Source organism: Amblyraja radiata, chromosome 4 (genome assembly GCF_010909765.2).
Source record: "Amblyraja radiata isolate CabotCenter1 chromosome 4, sAmbRad1.1.pri, whole genome shotgun sequence".
NCBI classification, from domain to species: Eukaryota; Metazoa; Chordata; class Chondrichthyes; order Rajiformes; family Rajidae; genus Amblyraja; species Amblyraja radiata.
The window spans coordinates 35,603,584-35,619,787 of record NC_045959.1 but is presented as its reverse complement, the minus strand read 5'-3'; the positions used below and the strand labels follow the sequence as shown (position 1 = coordinate 35,619,787).

The following is a 16,204-nucleotide window of genomic DNA, read 5'->3' as shown; positions in this document are numbered from 1 at the left end:
TGCAGGTTTGTAGGTTAATTGGCTTCTATAAAAAATTGTCTCTGGTATGTAGTGCATGGGTGATCATTGGTTATTACAGACTCCGTGCGCTGGAGTGCTTGTTTCGTCACTGTATCTCTGAACCTAAACATGCATGGGAGATCCCTCACATTGTACAAATTCCCTCTCCTTGGAAAGAGTGCATTGTATGTCCTTAAATACAGTGTACAAAAAATTGGTTGAAAACTTCCCTATAGTTTTCTGTGAGGATTTTTCCATTCTGGTCAGAACTGTTGATGTCACTGACATTGGTTACAAACTAACTCCAACCGTGAGCATGACTTTTCCAAGTTTATGTAAATAAAGTACAGTCCATTGTGACAGAGCTCTCGGGAGAGATATTGGAAAGTGCACTCAAGCACTTAAGCTAATAGGTCCTTTGGCACCAGAGTGACCTTTCTTTTTTTTTTTCCATGCCACCTTGACTAATTGAGCCTTATTTCCATCATTTACCTGCTCCAGTGTGAACATTTCGAAGCTCAATCTGAAATTTTAAGTACGTAAAAGCACCTGTTCGAAATAGCATATTTTTGTTCAAGGAAATAAATACGATAAGGAGAGGATTTTCATACAGGTTGTAGTTTCCTGGTTCCGCAGTCTGGTGTTCTGGAAATTCCCATGGTCAAAAATTGCAGAACTGTCCCTCATTAACTATTTTCAACAAAGATTAAAATCTAAAACTAACCAAGGTCTGTACTAAACTGTAACTAATTAACCTCCCAGTGCAGCATTTGCTATCTCAGAAGACAGAGATCTCAACCATTGGTATTTCTGATTTTCCAACCTAAAGTCGAATAACAGTTGAATAAAGGGGATTATGGAGCCATGAGGGAGGACTGGTAAGGTACCCTAGCAGGGATGACAGTGGAACAACAATGGCAGATATTTCTGGGAATAATACAGAAGGTGCAGGATAAATTCATTCCAAAGAGGAAGAAAGATTCCAAGGAGAGTAAGGGGTGACCGTGGCTGACAAGGGATGTCAGGGACAGTATAAAAGAGAAGAAGTACAGCGTAGCAGAGATGAGCGGGAAGCAAGAGGATTGGGTAATGTTTAAAGAGCAACAGAAGATAACTAATAAGGCAATACGGGGAGAAAAGATGAGGTACGGAGGTAAGCTAGCCAAGAATATAAAGGAGGATAGTAAAAGCTTCTTTAGGTATGTGAAGAGGAAACAATTAGTTAAGACCAAAGTTGGACCCTTGAAGATTGAAAAATGTGAATTTATTATGGGGAACAAGGAAATGGCAGATGAGTTGAGCAGGTAATTTGGGTCTGTCTTCACTAAGGAGGACACAAACAATCTTCCTGATGTACTAGTGGTCAGAGGATCTGGAGTGATGGCGGAACTGAACAAAATCCACATTAGGCAGGAAATGGTGTTGGGTAGACTGATGGGAATGAAGGCTGATAAATCCCCAGGGCCTAATGGTCTGCATCCGAGGGTACTTAAGGAAGTGGCTCTAGAAATCGTAGATGCATTGGTGATCATTTTCCAATGTTCTATAGATTCAGGATCAGTTCCTGTGGATTGGAGGGCAGCTAATGATATCCCACTTTTTAAAGAAAGGTGGGAGGGAGAAAACAGGGAATTATAGACCAGTTAGCTTGACATCAGAGGTGGGGAAGGTGCTGGTCAATCATAAAAATTGAAATAGCCACACATTTGGACAGCAGTAACAGGATCGGTCCAAGTCAGCATGGATTTACGTAGGGGAAATCATGCTTGACTAATCTTCTGGAATTTTTTGAGGATGTAACTAGGAAAATGGACAAGGGAGAGCCAGTGGATGTAGTGTACCTGGAATTCCAGTAAGCATTTGATAAGGTCCCACATAGGAGATTAGTGGGCAAAATTAGGGCACATGCTATTGGGGTGGAGTGCTGACATGGGTAGAAAATTGGTTGGCAGACAGGAAACAAAGAGTAGGGATTAACAGGTCCCTTTCAGAACTGCAGGCAGTGACTAGTGGTGTACCGCAAGTCTCGGTGCTGAAAGCGCAGCTATTTACAATATACATCAATGACTTAGATGAAGGGATTCAAAGTAACATTAGTATATTTGCAGATGAGACAAAACTGGGTGGCAGTGTGAACTGTGAGTAAAGGAGGATGCTATGAGAATGCAGGGTGACTTGGACAGATTGGGTAGAGCAGAGTGGGCAGACCCAAGGCAGATGCAGTTTAATGTGGATAAATGTGAGGTTATCTACTTTGGTAGCGAAAACAGGAAGGCAGATTATTATCTATATGGTGTCGTTGGGAAAAGGGGAAATACTATGGGATCTGGGGGTCCTTGTTCATCAGTCAATGAAAGTAAGCATGCAGGTACAGCAGGCAGTGAAGGAAGCGAATGGCATGTTGGCCTTCATAACAAGAGGAGTTGAGTATAGGAGCAACTTCTTCAGTTGTACAGTGCTCTAGTGAGACTACACCTGGAGTATTGTGTGCAGTTTTGTTCCCCTAATTTGAGGAAGGACATTCTTGCTATTGGGGGAGTGCCAGGTAGGTTTACAAGGTTAATTCCTGGGAAGGCAGGACTGTCATATGCTGAGAGAATGGAGTGGCTGGGCATGTATACTCTGGAGTTTAGAAGGATGAGAGGGTATCTTATTGAAACACATAAGATTGTTAAGGGTTTGGACACGCTAGAGCCAGGAAACATGTTCCTGATATTTGGGGAGTCCAGAACCAGGGGCCACAGTTTAAGAATAAGGGGCAAGCCATTTAGAACGGTAGTGAGGAAACACCTTTTCTCACAGAGAGTTGTGAGTCTGTGGAATTCTCTGCCTCAGAGGGCGGTGGAGGCCGGTTCTCTGGATACTTTCAAGAGAGAGCTAGATAGGGCTCTTAAAGATAGCGGAGTCAGGGGATATGGGGAGAAGGCAGGAACGGGGTACTGATTGGGGATGATCAGCCATGATCACATTGAATGGTGGTGCTGGCTCTAAGGGCCGAATGGCGTACTCCTGCACCTATTGTCTATTGTCTATTGACTATTGTCTAATGTTCATCAAACTTTGGGTTATGAACACATGCATAATCAGAGAAGTGTCCTCACTTAAAGAGAACTGTTATCCTGTGCAGCAGAAGGTGATTAGCGATCCATTCCTGTGTTGTGACATTGCCAAGGGCGCTGGAATGGAGAGTTTCCATCTCTGGGATGAATTCCCGATCTTCCAATCTCGCCTGTTACGGCCCTTGCACGTTTCTATCTGCACGTCCTCCATAACTGTAACACTATATTTGGCACTCAATTTACGGTAATGGCCACTCGTCGGTAATCGGGGCTCTCGTGGACATTTTTCAACCTGTTGAAAAATCTTCATGAGTCTTCCCGTGCTTACCTGCCATTAGCAAGTCTTCCCGTGTACCTGCTGTTAGCGTTATGAGCCGCTAAGAGACGTCCCCGAGCTCCGACCTACCCGCTATGATCATTCTCCGTGCTTACCACAAGAGCTCTTGGAATGAACTAGGACAGAACTATTTGTCTTTACACCCTTATGCCAGTACATCAACCAATCACCCTTGTTGATCTTTCCTTTCTTGTTTTATCTCATATCATTCTTCCTCCTTCAATTACAACCAAGATTTCCATCCAAAATGGTCACCTTTAGTTTTACTTTTCTGATACTCATTGGTATGCGGTATTTTGCTTCCAATGTTGAGTCTGTTTTGACAGATTTATTTCAGTTTGAGTCTTAAAAGAGAAAACACATTCAGTCTTGATTACTTTCTTGTATTCTTTTTGCAAAAATTCAATATTGAACAACATTTTAAAAAGGATGTTGGACTAAGTTTCTTATTGTTTCAGCAGCAACCTTGTATAACTAATAATCCAGACTCATGTTTAATGTTGATAATTGAGCATTTGTCAGTCAGTTAATATTGTACTCACACTTGAAGCACAGTGACAGGGTCACCAACTTCCCCTCCATCACCAATAGTGAGCGTGTCATAGCCGATCTCCAAATCAAATTCTTCAAAATCAATCTGAATCACCTGAAAACAGATATGAAAACAAAGGTTTAACTTTTCAAAGCTTCAAAGGTATTCTATTATCACTTGCACCATAAGATACAGTGGAACTCGATTTACCATAGTCATACTAAAAAAAAGCAACAAGACACACAACTACATTAAAGTTAACATAAAAATCCACCACAACGGAGTCCAATCTTCTTCACTCTTCATTCTCCCGTGATCAGGGGAGTCGAACCATCCGCAGTCGAGGCGATCGAAGATCCCGCGTCGGGGCGGTTGAAGCTCCCGCGATCGGGGCGGTCCTAAAGCTCCTGCGGCCTGGAGTGCCCGAAGTCGGTCCCAGACAAAGGGACCGCCAGCTCCACGATGTTAAGTCCGCAGGCTCCCGCAGTTGGAACTGCCAAAGTTGATCCCCAACAAGAGGCCGCCAGCTCCTCAATGTTAGGCCGCAGCGCGGACAGAGATACGATACGCAAAAAAATTGCATTTCCATCGAGATAAGAGATTTAAAAAAGTTTACCCCAACTACTGCCCCCCCCCCCCCCACCCCCACACCCCCCACATAAAACAAAGCTAAGGAATACTAAAACATACATTTAACACAGGAGTCGGCAACCTTGTTCAGCATAGGGGCCAAGACTGTGAGCGGAGGGCGGGCCACATTTATCGCCATAGTGTGACACTTGCTGTTGTTTTTCGCATTAGTTTTTCCCGTGTTTTCCAATTAGTTTTCTGCAGTTCCCAGGTCCCTCGCTTGCCCCGGGACTGGCTGTAGCGCCCAGGTCGCCTGCATGTCCCAGGACGAGCTGCAGTTCCTAGATCAGCTCACATCCCTGGGGATGGCTGCAGTTCCCAGGTCGGCTAGCCTGCCTCAGGACAGGCTGCAGCTTTCAGGTCTCCTGCGTGACCCAGGACGAGCTACAGTTCCCAAATCAGCTCGCGTCCCCGGGACTGGCTGTAGCGCCCAGGTCGCAAAAACTAATTGAAAAAAAATATGCCTGCGGGCAGGATGATTTTGGGTTACGGGCTGGATCCGGCCCATTGGCCATAGGTTGCCGACACTTGATTTAACAGACAACTTACAAAAAGACCAGTGAAGAGACAATGTCTATAAAAACTAAAATGTGCTGCAATTATCCAGCACAACGCAAGTTTATGATTCCACTTGCAACGTATTTTATGTTGATAAATTAATTGTAAATTTTTTTGTGCTTTGTCCCAAAATATATTTGGAATGTTTTGTGCGATTGTTTGCATGTTTACTCCATCATGCTTAATATAATTCATAGAATGCTGTCAGTTTTCATTGTTTACTGGGTATTGATTACATTAGGCAGATTACAAAGCATTTGAGTGATATGTATGATTCTCTCTCTCTACTATGGAAACACAAATATGCAGCAAATAGTATTTTCTCTGGTGGAATCCCATGATACTAGTTCTGCAGCTCCAATACACGGATAAAAGAAAATTTGCTGCATGCAAAGATTTAAGGATAGAAGAAACAGAAAGCATTATTTAATTATTGAATGCATAGAAGAAACATAGAAGTATTTTATCAGGATGCATCGCAGCATGGCTTGGGAACAGCTCCATCCACGACCGCAAGACATTGCAAAGAATTGTGGACGCAGCCCAGACCATCACACAAACCAACCTCCCTTCCCTTGAGTCCATTCTCACTGCCTCGGCAAGGCCAGTAGCCCAATGAAGGAGGTGTGTCTCCCCAGTCACTCCTTCTCCCTTCTCATCAGGCAAGGGGTACAGAAGTGTAAAAACACACACCCTTAGATTCAAGTACAGTTTCTTCCCAACTGTAATCAGGCAACTGAACCATCCTATCAACAACTAGAGAATGGTCCTGAGCTACTATCCACCTCATTGGAGACCCTCAAACTATCTTTAATCAAACTTTACTGGATTTTATCATGCACTAAAGGTTATTCCCTTTACCGTGTATCTGCACACTGTGGATGGCTTGATTGTAATCTTGTATTCTCTTTCCGCTGACTGGTTAGCATGCAACAAAAGCTTTTCACTGTACCTCAGTACATGTGACAATGATCTAAACTAAAATGAAAGACCTTTAACAATATTGCAAACCAAATATAATTTCTTTACAAACTCATGTACATCGTCCTGCATATATCGTGCATAATCTAGCAGCACAATTTCAAACTATGATAAAGCGCGAGTCCCTAAAATCGACCATATTAAGGCAGTCACGGTGGTGCAGCAGTAGAGTTGCTGCCTTACAGCAAATGCAGCGCCGGAAACCCGGGTTCGATCCTGACTACGGGTGCTGTTTGTACAGAGTTTGTACGTTAATCCCATGATCGGCGTGGGTTTTCTCCAAAACATTCGGTTTCCTCCCACACTCCAAAGACGTACAGGTTTGTAGGTTAATTGGTTTGGTAAATGTAAACATTGTCGCCAGTGGGTGTAGAATAGTGTTAATGTGCAGGGATCATTGGTCGGCGCGGATCCGATGGGCCAAAGGGCCTTTTTCCATGCTGTATCTCTAAACTAAACTAAATATAAATCGGATGAGATAAATTACGAATAATAGTTTATGTGGATATTAGGGCTTAGAGGAAAATCCAGGTTACAATTTGGAGAGGCCATTGGGCTCTTCTGCTGAAACCACATGATAAGCCAGGTATAAAAAAGTCTGCAGGTATCCTAATGTTGTAGCAAGAAACATAGGCAGCATAAAACATAGGTTGTTTAGTAACTTTGTAAATCATTGTAAAACTTTGTAAATTGCACAATTATTATCTGTTGTGTCTATAAGTAGCTTTGCCTGGAAATTCGGAAAATTATTTAATGGAAAAGGTCTGGGTACATTGGTAGTTCACTTAAAAATTGGATTCATGACCCAGGAAGATTTTAATAATTAGTCATGGGAAATAATGTCAGCAGTGATATGTAAACAGGTTTTAAATACAATCAAAATACTAATGACATTGTTATTATTAATATTTAATGAGTTTTTTGTCATTCCTAACTGTCACTGTATATCATGTTGTCACTTGCGGGTGGAGCACCAAGGCAAATTCCTTGTATGTGAATACTTGGCCAATAAACTTATTCATTCATTCATGCCAGTGGCAATAGATAATAAGGATGAAATCAGTTCACAAATGTTAATATGCTTTAAAATGCTCTGAGAAAAATGTTAAAAAATAAAACAAAATCAAACTGCAAATACAGAAAATCTGAAACAAAACCAAAATACTTGAAATATTCAACCGGTCAGGCAGAATTTGTGAGGAAAGGGTTAAGGCCTGAGATTCAGAGCTCTTTAAAACTGGGGGGAAATGAACACCTTAAAGATGCAGAGTGAGAGGGGTGGGGGGAGGTAGAGTACTGAATGACCGTTCATGGTAGGATGGAGCCGAATGGAAGATGAATGAAAGGTATCTGTGTTGACCAGGAGTCCGACCTTTCTGTCTTGGGCCTCCTCCATGGCCAGAGTGAGGACCACCGTAATATGGTGGAGCAGCACCTCATATTTCGCTTGGGTAGCTTGCAACCCTCACATCAGTCTGGAGAAGGGTCTTGATCCGAAATGTTGCCTATTTCCTTCGCTCCATAGATGCTGCCTCACCCGCTGAGTTTCTCCAGCATTTTTGTCTACCAGCTTTTTGTGTCTATCTTTAGTTAATGACAGTCGGTACCTTACTCTTCAGCAGCAAACAAAATGAAATACAGCCTTCTTCTAAAACCAACACAGTGAAAAGTTATGTGTTACCAGCTGGGACACTCTTTGCTGCTCTAAACACAAAGACAAACACTAATTTGTTCTTTGCTTTAGCAAACATCAATGTCAACTTTGTGGTATGAACCTTAATCCTCAGCAGCTCTAGATTTTTTAATCATTTCAGCCATAGCACAATGTTACTAGTTATGACTTGAAAAGTGAATTCTGTTTCCCCTTCCACAAAAGCTTCCTGACCTAGTGAGTGTTTCCAGCATTTTTGTTTTTATTTCTGACTACCAGCATTATTTGTTTTTTATCACCAATTTAGCAAATTTGTGAAGACAAGTTAAAAAATACTGCCAGGATTTCTGATTTTCTTTCACCAGCACATATGTATTATTAATAATGTTGTACTGTTTGAGATGGGTCCGCTCCTTCAATGTCTGCAGTAAGGTGCTGCAGATGTTCTACTAATCGATGGTAGCCGGTGCCAACTTCTTCACTGCCGTGTGCTGGGGCAGCAGGGCGAAGGTCGCAGATGGCAATAGGATCAACAAACTCATCAGGAAGGCTGGCTCCGTCCTGAGGGTGGAGTTGGATTCATGGGAGGTGGTCTTGGAGGGGAGGATGTTCCTCAAACTGCAGAACATCTTGGACAATACAGCTCACCCCCTCCGTGACACACCGGTCAACCTGAGGAGTACCTTCAGCAACAGACTGGTTCCACCAAGATGCAGCATAGAACGCCACAGGAGATCCTTCTTCCTTGCAGCTATCAAACTGTACAACTCCTCTCCTTTCTGTCGTAGGGTGGATAAACTCCCCTCCTCCCCCCCAACCCCCCACCCCACCCTTTGCACATCCACAATCCTTTCCACCCATCACTTTAATTTCATGTTTCATGTACTTTTTGTTTTATGACTGTTGGCAGATCAATTTCCCTCCTGGGATCAATAAAGTTCGATCGTATCATATTGTTAAAGGATAAACTTCAACATTAGAGCCTGAACAAAATCATCTTTGAATCTTTTGAATTCCCAGATTTAATTGAGAAAATTGTACATGGAAATCTGATTTCACACAAATTCTTGCATATTATTTGAAAGAATTGTTCAAGTTAGTAACAATTCTAAAGTATATTACGGCATTCATTAATAACTTGTATATAGTCCATGAATTTAATTACAGGCACAGTTAGGATGAATATTCCGTAAAATGAAATATTTTTTGGAAGTGAATGCAGGGTAATATGCTATGGTAACAATAGAAAACAAATGTTTCTCACTTATGGAAAATTTGGCATGGTTTTCAGGAAACAAACTCTTTTGTAATTCTGGGATTGCCTGTATGTATAAAATTGATAAATATAATCCAGCATAAATAAAGTAAACATGATTATCAATACAGTAGAAAAGACAAGTTGAATTGAAACAGTGAAAGTTGTTTATTGATAGTTATTTGTTGACCAATAAGAAGTCTTGCAAAGGTACCAACTTCAAAATGGGTAATTCTAAGTTTACAAATGTTGCTTATTATGCTGTTTAGTCTCAACATTGCGAATAACCTTAATTTCTTTTATTTTATTTTCCACTCCTCTATGCTATTTCAAACGATCATTAAATTCCTCAACACACATGTACCCTGAATGGGGGCATATAGGCAATCTGCAACCTGTGGGAAAGTGCTGGACATTCATTGAAATCCAATAATTAACCTGTTAATCAATTAGGCTTTTGGTGTCATTGCCATTGAATTTTGTAGTGGAACATAAGTTTGATCTTCCCCAACTATCTGCAGCTCCCATAATTGTTCTATTAATTTTATTACTGCAAAATATTATTAATTGTCAAGAAAGTTAAACTATGTAAACATATTAATTTAAGTAAACACAATCTGACAATTGAAACATTTTATTTTGGCTTCTAAATTATATCCTAAGAAATGAGAAACCGCCCAGGTCAAACAGCAATAAATACAATCAAAACCCCAGCGAACACATGATAATAGTGTATTATATGGTCATTGATCTTTGCATTCATTATGGGATGTATAAGAATTTGAAGATCAGTGTTTTTTGTTCATTTAAACACACATTTTCAAGGATGCTGTCTCATTACAAAATGTTTTACAGGTTATGTGCTGAAGCATAACATTACCCTTAGATGTGGCACTTTCCCCAGCTACTCAGCCACACATAGACAATACAATTATGGAAATATCTCAATATGTTTTTTTGTTCATCACACGGATTCAGTTTAATCAATAGATCATGATCAGTTACCACATCATATTTTTAATTCCATTTTCATTCCTTCTGACATGTTTGTTATGGGACACTAACATTTATACTTCAAATTTTCTTTTCCTATGCTCTCTGTTATTTCATCAAAAAATATAAAATTGGCTCAAGCAGGTGTGCATTTTATGAATCCCGACGACAATTACTTATTGCTTATGCCTTGTTTAAGAATGCATTTAGCATTGGCATCACCTTAATTCCAACAATAAAGAAACATAAAATTGTGTGCCTTTGAAATTCACATTCTAAACCCCACCACAAACACAAGCAAGATATACGAGAACACTTAACTTCTTTTGTTTTAGTTCAGTTTAGAGGCACAGCGCGGAAACAGGCCCTTCGGCCCACTGAGTCCGCACCAACTAACAATCTCCGCACATTAACACTACCCTACACACCCTAGGGACAATTTTACATTTATACCAAGCCAATTAACCTACAAACCTGCAGTGAGCATGAGAGGAGCGTGAGATGAAACCGACCATCTCGGAGAAACACCCACACCGGTCACAGGAAGAATGTAGAAACTCCACACAGACAAACATCCATTGTTGGGATTGAACCGAGGTCTCTGGCGCTGTAAGGCAGCAATACTGCTAGGCCACTGTGCCACCTTTGCTTTGGCCCGAAGTTACATAAGACAACTGTTTTAGATTTTCTCTACCAGTTTTGTGTTAATGGATCATGAAAATTGCTGTGCACTAATCCTCAGCTTGCCTTGTAGCACAGGGAAATTTTCTTTCAAATAATCCAATCTTTCTAACCCTTCTTTGTCACTATGAATACCAAGTCATTTCATTGGCTTTTTCAATGTGTCCATTTTCATTTTCCTTCATTATCTTTGAATATTTTCTTTCCTTTTAGCTTTTTTGGCCCATAAGTTTAGTTCTTACATTTGTCCTGATTTTATGTTTTGGTACTGAGCCTATGAGAAATAACTATTTGTCTTTTAAACAAACCTAATTCTCCTATGGTTTAAGAAGGAACTGCAGATGCTGGAAAATCATATGTAGAGAAAAATGCTGGAGAAACTCAGTGGGTGAGGCAGCATCTATGGAGCGAAGGAAATAGGCAACGTTTCGGGTCGAGACCATTCTTCAGACCCTATTAATCATATGACAGACTTTTTTTTCTTACAGATATGTAACCTTTACATCCGTTGATCCAATATTTCTCATTAATAAAGTACAATTTTACATTTCTTTTTTTCTTTTTTTGTTCCTTTTTTGTATTTTTTTTTGTCAGGAAGTCTATGTTGTTAGTGTGTATGGAATTTTCCCCCTGACTATTTTATGAGACACTATTAATGCATTCTTTGCTAATGAGAGAGAAATCTACCGTGACCCTATACTGATTTGATGCATTTGTATGTATTCAGTTTAATTGCAAATAAAGAGAAGATGCTGACAAAGTCAATGAAGCAGGATAATAACAATTATGATAAATAAAAATCACCGACAGGAATAAATGAATATTGCCAAATTCTACATCTGAAAGTGGTTCCAAGTTCTCCTTCAATGGAAAGCAGGCAGAAGATATATTGAAAATCTATGACTTTGAGTAAAAAAAGAAATAACAGAGAAGTCTAAAAATATAATAGAAACATAGACATAGAAAGTAGGTGCGAGAGTAGACCACCAGGTCCGTCGAGCCCGCACCGCCATTCGCTCATGGCTGAACACTAAACAGACACACTTACCCACAAACAGTAGACACAAGACACAGAACACAAGACACTACCCTCCCCTTTATACCGCTATCACCCCTCTCCACCCCAAGAACCTCGTGATCTCCTGGGGGAGGCAAAAAAACGGATAAAAACCCAGGTCCAATTCGGGAAAAAAATCCGGGAAATTCCTCTCCGACCCCAATCCAGGCGATCGACACTTGTCCAGGAGATCACTCAGGTCTTACTATACTAACCATACCTAGGTCCATATCCCTGCCCTCTCCCCGTAGCCCCTTATCCCCTTGGCAGCTAAAAAACCATCTATTTTAGTCTTAAATATATTTAACGTTTCTGCTTCCACTGCTCCCTGGGGCAGTGAATTCCATAAATTAACCACCCTCTGGGTGAAGAAGTTCTTCCTCATCTCAGTTTTAAAAGAGCCCCCCCTTATTCTGCAACTATGTCCCCTAGTTCTAGTTTCCCCGATCATTGGGAACATCCTCGGTGCATCCACCCGATCAAGGCCCCTCACGATCTTATATGTTTCAATGAGATCGCCTCTCATTCTTCTAAACTCCAAAGAGTAGAGTAGTTTAGAGATACAGCGCCAAAACAGGCCCTTTCGGCCCACCAGGTCAGCGCCCACCAGCGATCCCCGCACATTAACACTATCCTATACCCACCAGGGACAATTTTTACATTTACCAAGCCAATTAACCTACAAACCTGCACATCTTTGGAGTGTGGGAGGAAACCAAAGATCTCGGAGAAAACCCACGCAGGTCACGGGGAGAACGTACAAACTCTGTACAGACAGCACCCGTAGTCAGGATCGAACGCGGGTCTCCGGCGCTGCATTCGCTGTAAGGCAGCAATTGAGTTGAGTTTCTTGATGCCAGTATGTTGATACTAAAGCTCTCAGCAATGGCGATGTCTTTGATTGTCAAGGAAAAGTGATGGGACTCTCTCTTATTGAATATGTTAATCTGTTTGGCAATCTTGTGGCACGTAAGCAACTTGGTTCATAGGAATCCAAACCTGAATGCTGTCCAGGTCTTGTGGAATTGTGATTGTGGACTACTCCATATCCTGAGGAGTTGTAAATGCATTGGGACATTTGATATCATCAATAAATGCCCGCACTTCCAATACCATAAATGAAAATCACTGAGATGCCTTCTTGAATACTGCATCAGTGTGAAGGGACCAGGTTAGGATGGTGGTGAAATGGAGGTATAAGATTTGAAGCTGTTGACCATTGCTAAACAGCTCTGTTGATGGGATGTTGTGGAGTTTGCCCACTCGCTTCCTTTGGTCAACTCTTTAGTCTTGCTGATATTAAGGTCTGGGCTGTTTCCTGACACCATGACATATTGGTCTCGATTTCTTTCTTGCCTGTCTGTTGAGATGGAGCCAAGGAAGATCCCGATATTGGGGAGAGGTGACAAAAATGGTCCAAGTGAATTTGAGAGTAGCATAGAAGTTAATAGCAAGAGTAATAAGATTGATGAGTACCACAAGAGTGCAGGAAACAGGATCGATGCAGTTGTCGATGTTAGCAAAGAACAAATTTGGGTGAAGTATCAGAGCAGTTTTGGAACTAGACCTGTTCCATATAGCCAGCAAAAAGACAGGCATACTGGGACCCATGCAAGAAACCATAGTCACACCTTTAACTTGTGGAAAGTGGGTGGAATAGAAAGAGAAGTTATTCAGAGTAGGAAAAGTTTCCGCCAGGTGGTTGAGTGTTCGTAGAGGGGGACTGGTTGAATCTTGGATCCAAAAAGAAGAGGGCCCAATAATCTTCAGGTTAGGGTAGAGAGTGTACAAAGACTGGGCAAACATGTTGAAGATGAGACAGTTGGGCCAACATTGGAAGTTATCAAAATGGTGGACATGAGAGATTTAGTTTAGAGTTCCAGCATGAAAACAGACCCCTAGGCTCACCGGCTCCACGCCAACCATCGATCACCCGTTCACACGTATTCTAGGTTATCAACTCCCTACACACAAGGGACAATTTACAAAGGCCAATTAATTTATTAACCCTCATGATTTGGAGATGTAGGAGGAAACTGGAGCACCCGGTGGAAACCCATGCGATCACAGGGAGAATGTCAAACTCCACACAGCTAATACTCGTGGTCATGATTCAACCGGGGCCTCTGGTACTGTCAGATAGCAGCTCTACCAGCTGTGCCATGAAGACATATCTCAGAGAAAGGTGATAAGGGACAAGATGGAGCCACGGTATGAAAAGATTAGTATGGTGAGGCAAAAGCAGGCAGACACAATGATTCTATCCTGGATCCCAGTGAGCCACGCGCTGGGAGTGTCCTGGGGAGTGGGATCAAGCCGTACAGTTGAGCCCGGCTCACCCACTGTGGACTCTGAACTCGGCCCTGAGCCATCAATGTCGTCAGGACCCACGATGCAGAGACTGGGGTGACTGTGGAAGAGCGAGGTGGGGCGTCAGAGAGTGGGGAGAGACTCTGGAGAAGGAGGAGGGACTCAAGAGAGGGAGGAGGGTTGTCAGAGGGCCATTGGAGAGTGAGGAGAGCTGCCGGACTGTGAGGAAGGCCATGGGAGAGTAAAGAGGGATTTCGGTGGGGGAGGAGGGCCATCGGAGAGCAAGGAGGGCAGCAGAAAGAGAGAGAGAGAAAAGGGCCATCAGAGAATGGGGCGTCAGAGAGCAAGGCAACTGTCGGAGAGAGAGGAGGGAAGCCGAGAGCTACCCAGTGGGGGGACTCCAAGAAAGATGGAGGGACCAGCAGAGGGCCACCGTGAATGAAGGGGGGACCCAGTGGAGACAGGCCGCCGACAACAGAGTAGAACTTCTATAACTTTGTCGCTGCCAAAATGGGGCAACACTTGTGTACTGCCTCGGTGATTAGAATGCCTTTTATTGTCATTCAAACAAACAAAGGTTTGAATGAAATTTTGTTCCCTGCAGTAATAACAGCAAAAAAACAAAACACACAATTAACACAGTTTCACACAAACATCCATCGCAGTGAATCTCCAAACACCTCCTCACTGTGATGGAAGGCAAAATGTCTTATCTCTTCCCTGTTCTTCTCCCGTGGTCAGGCAGTCAAACTGCTGCGTCGAGGTTGATCGAGGCTCTTGATGTTAAAGCCCCCGGCGGGCGATGGTAAATCACGCGGCGATTAAGTTGCGCCGGGCGATGAAAAGCCCTGCGACGGGTCGATTCAAACCCCGAGATTTGGGGCAGGTGAAGTTGCCATTGCGGGAGCTCCTGAAAATCGGTCTCCTACTATGGACCTGCGAGCTCCTAATGTTACCATCCACAGGACAGGCGGCCGAAGTCTCCGAAGCTCCGAAGTCGGGTCACAGCCACCGCGCAACCATAGCCTCAGAAGTCAGCCAGCTCCGTGATGGTAAGTCCACAGGCTCTGCGACCGGAGCCATCAGATCGATTCCAGTTGGAGGCCGCCAGCGAAAACGGAGACACGACAAGGAAGAGGTTGTGTCCCCATTCAAGGAAGAGATTACATTTTTTCCCCCACCCCCCACCCTCCCCCCCCCATCCCCCACATATACACAACAAAAATAAACCAAAAACATACTCCTAACAAGACAAAAAATAAAACAAAAAGTAAAGAGACAAACGGGCTGCAGGCGAGCCGCGGCTGCTTAAGCAGCGTCACCACGTGACTTTAATGGGTTGTACGCAAAACAAAGCATTTCACTGTACCTAGGTACATGTGACAATTAAGCATCTTTGAATCATTGAATTATTGCTTAGAAATGAGAGTCATTCAGCATGCAGGAAACAGGTCCTTCAGCCCAACTTATCCATGCTGATCAAGATGCCCTATCAACACTAGATCTATTTGCCTGCATTTGACCCATGTCCCTCTAAACCTCTCCTGTCCTCCATTACTACCCTATCTACCTGTGATGCCATTTTCAGGGATCTATGTACCTGTACTCCTAGATCTCACTGTTCTACACAACAGCCCATGGTCATACAATTCACTGTGAATGTTCTGTCCTGGTTTGACTTCCCAATATTAACACCTCGCACTTATCTGTATTAAATTCCATCAGCAATTCCTTAGCCAACAATGCCAACTGATCAAAATCCAGTAGTAATTTTTGCCAACCATCATCACTACCGACGATACCACCTACTTTAATGCATTCCATTGCACTAAATTTGACTGCAGAAATATTGATCATTGTCCTATCACATCCAAACTTGGCAGTAAACAAGTTATAGAGAGTTGCTGTGTCAGATTCAGATCAACCTTTCAGAAATAAGACCACAATGTAATTAAAGCTGTTGCAATGGCAGGTACCCGGAAGACATCATGGTCCAAGATTTAATTCAGCAGCTTTTACTGATCAAATGTCTTTACCTACATTTGTAATTGACATGGTTGGTTTCATATAAATATTGTAATTTACAAACCTGAAGTTAAAAAAGGTAGCTCATATAATTAAATTCTCATAATTTAGTTTAGTTTAGAGATACAGCGCGGA

At 42.3% G+C, this 16,204-nt stretch overlaps 1 protein-coding gene across 1 annotated transcript in view; it reads right to left on the bottom strand.

Annotated features, from left to right (window-relative positions):
• csmd3 (CUB and Sushi multiple domains 3) overlaps positions 1 to 16,204 on the bottom strand; it is a 751,933-nt gene that overhangs the window by 630,648 nt on the left and 105,081 nt on the right. The window contains 1 exon segment of the mRNA XM_033020379.1: positions 3,939 to 4,042. Within this exon segment, the coding sequence (XP_032876270.1) occupies positions 3,939 to 4,042 (104 nt within the window).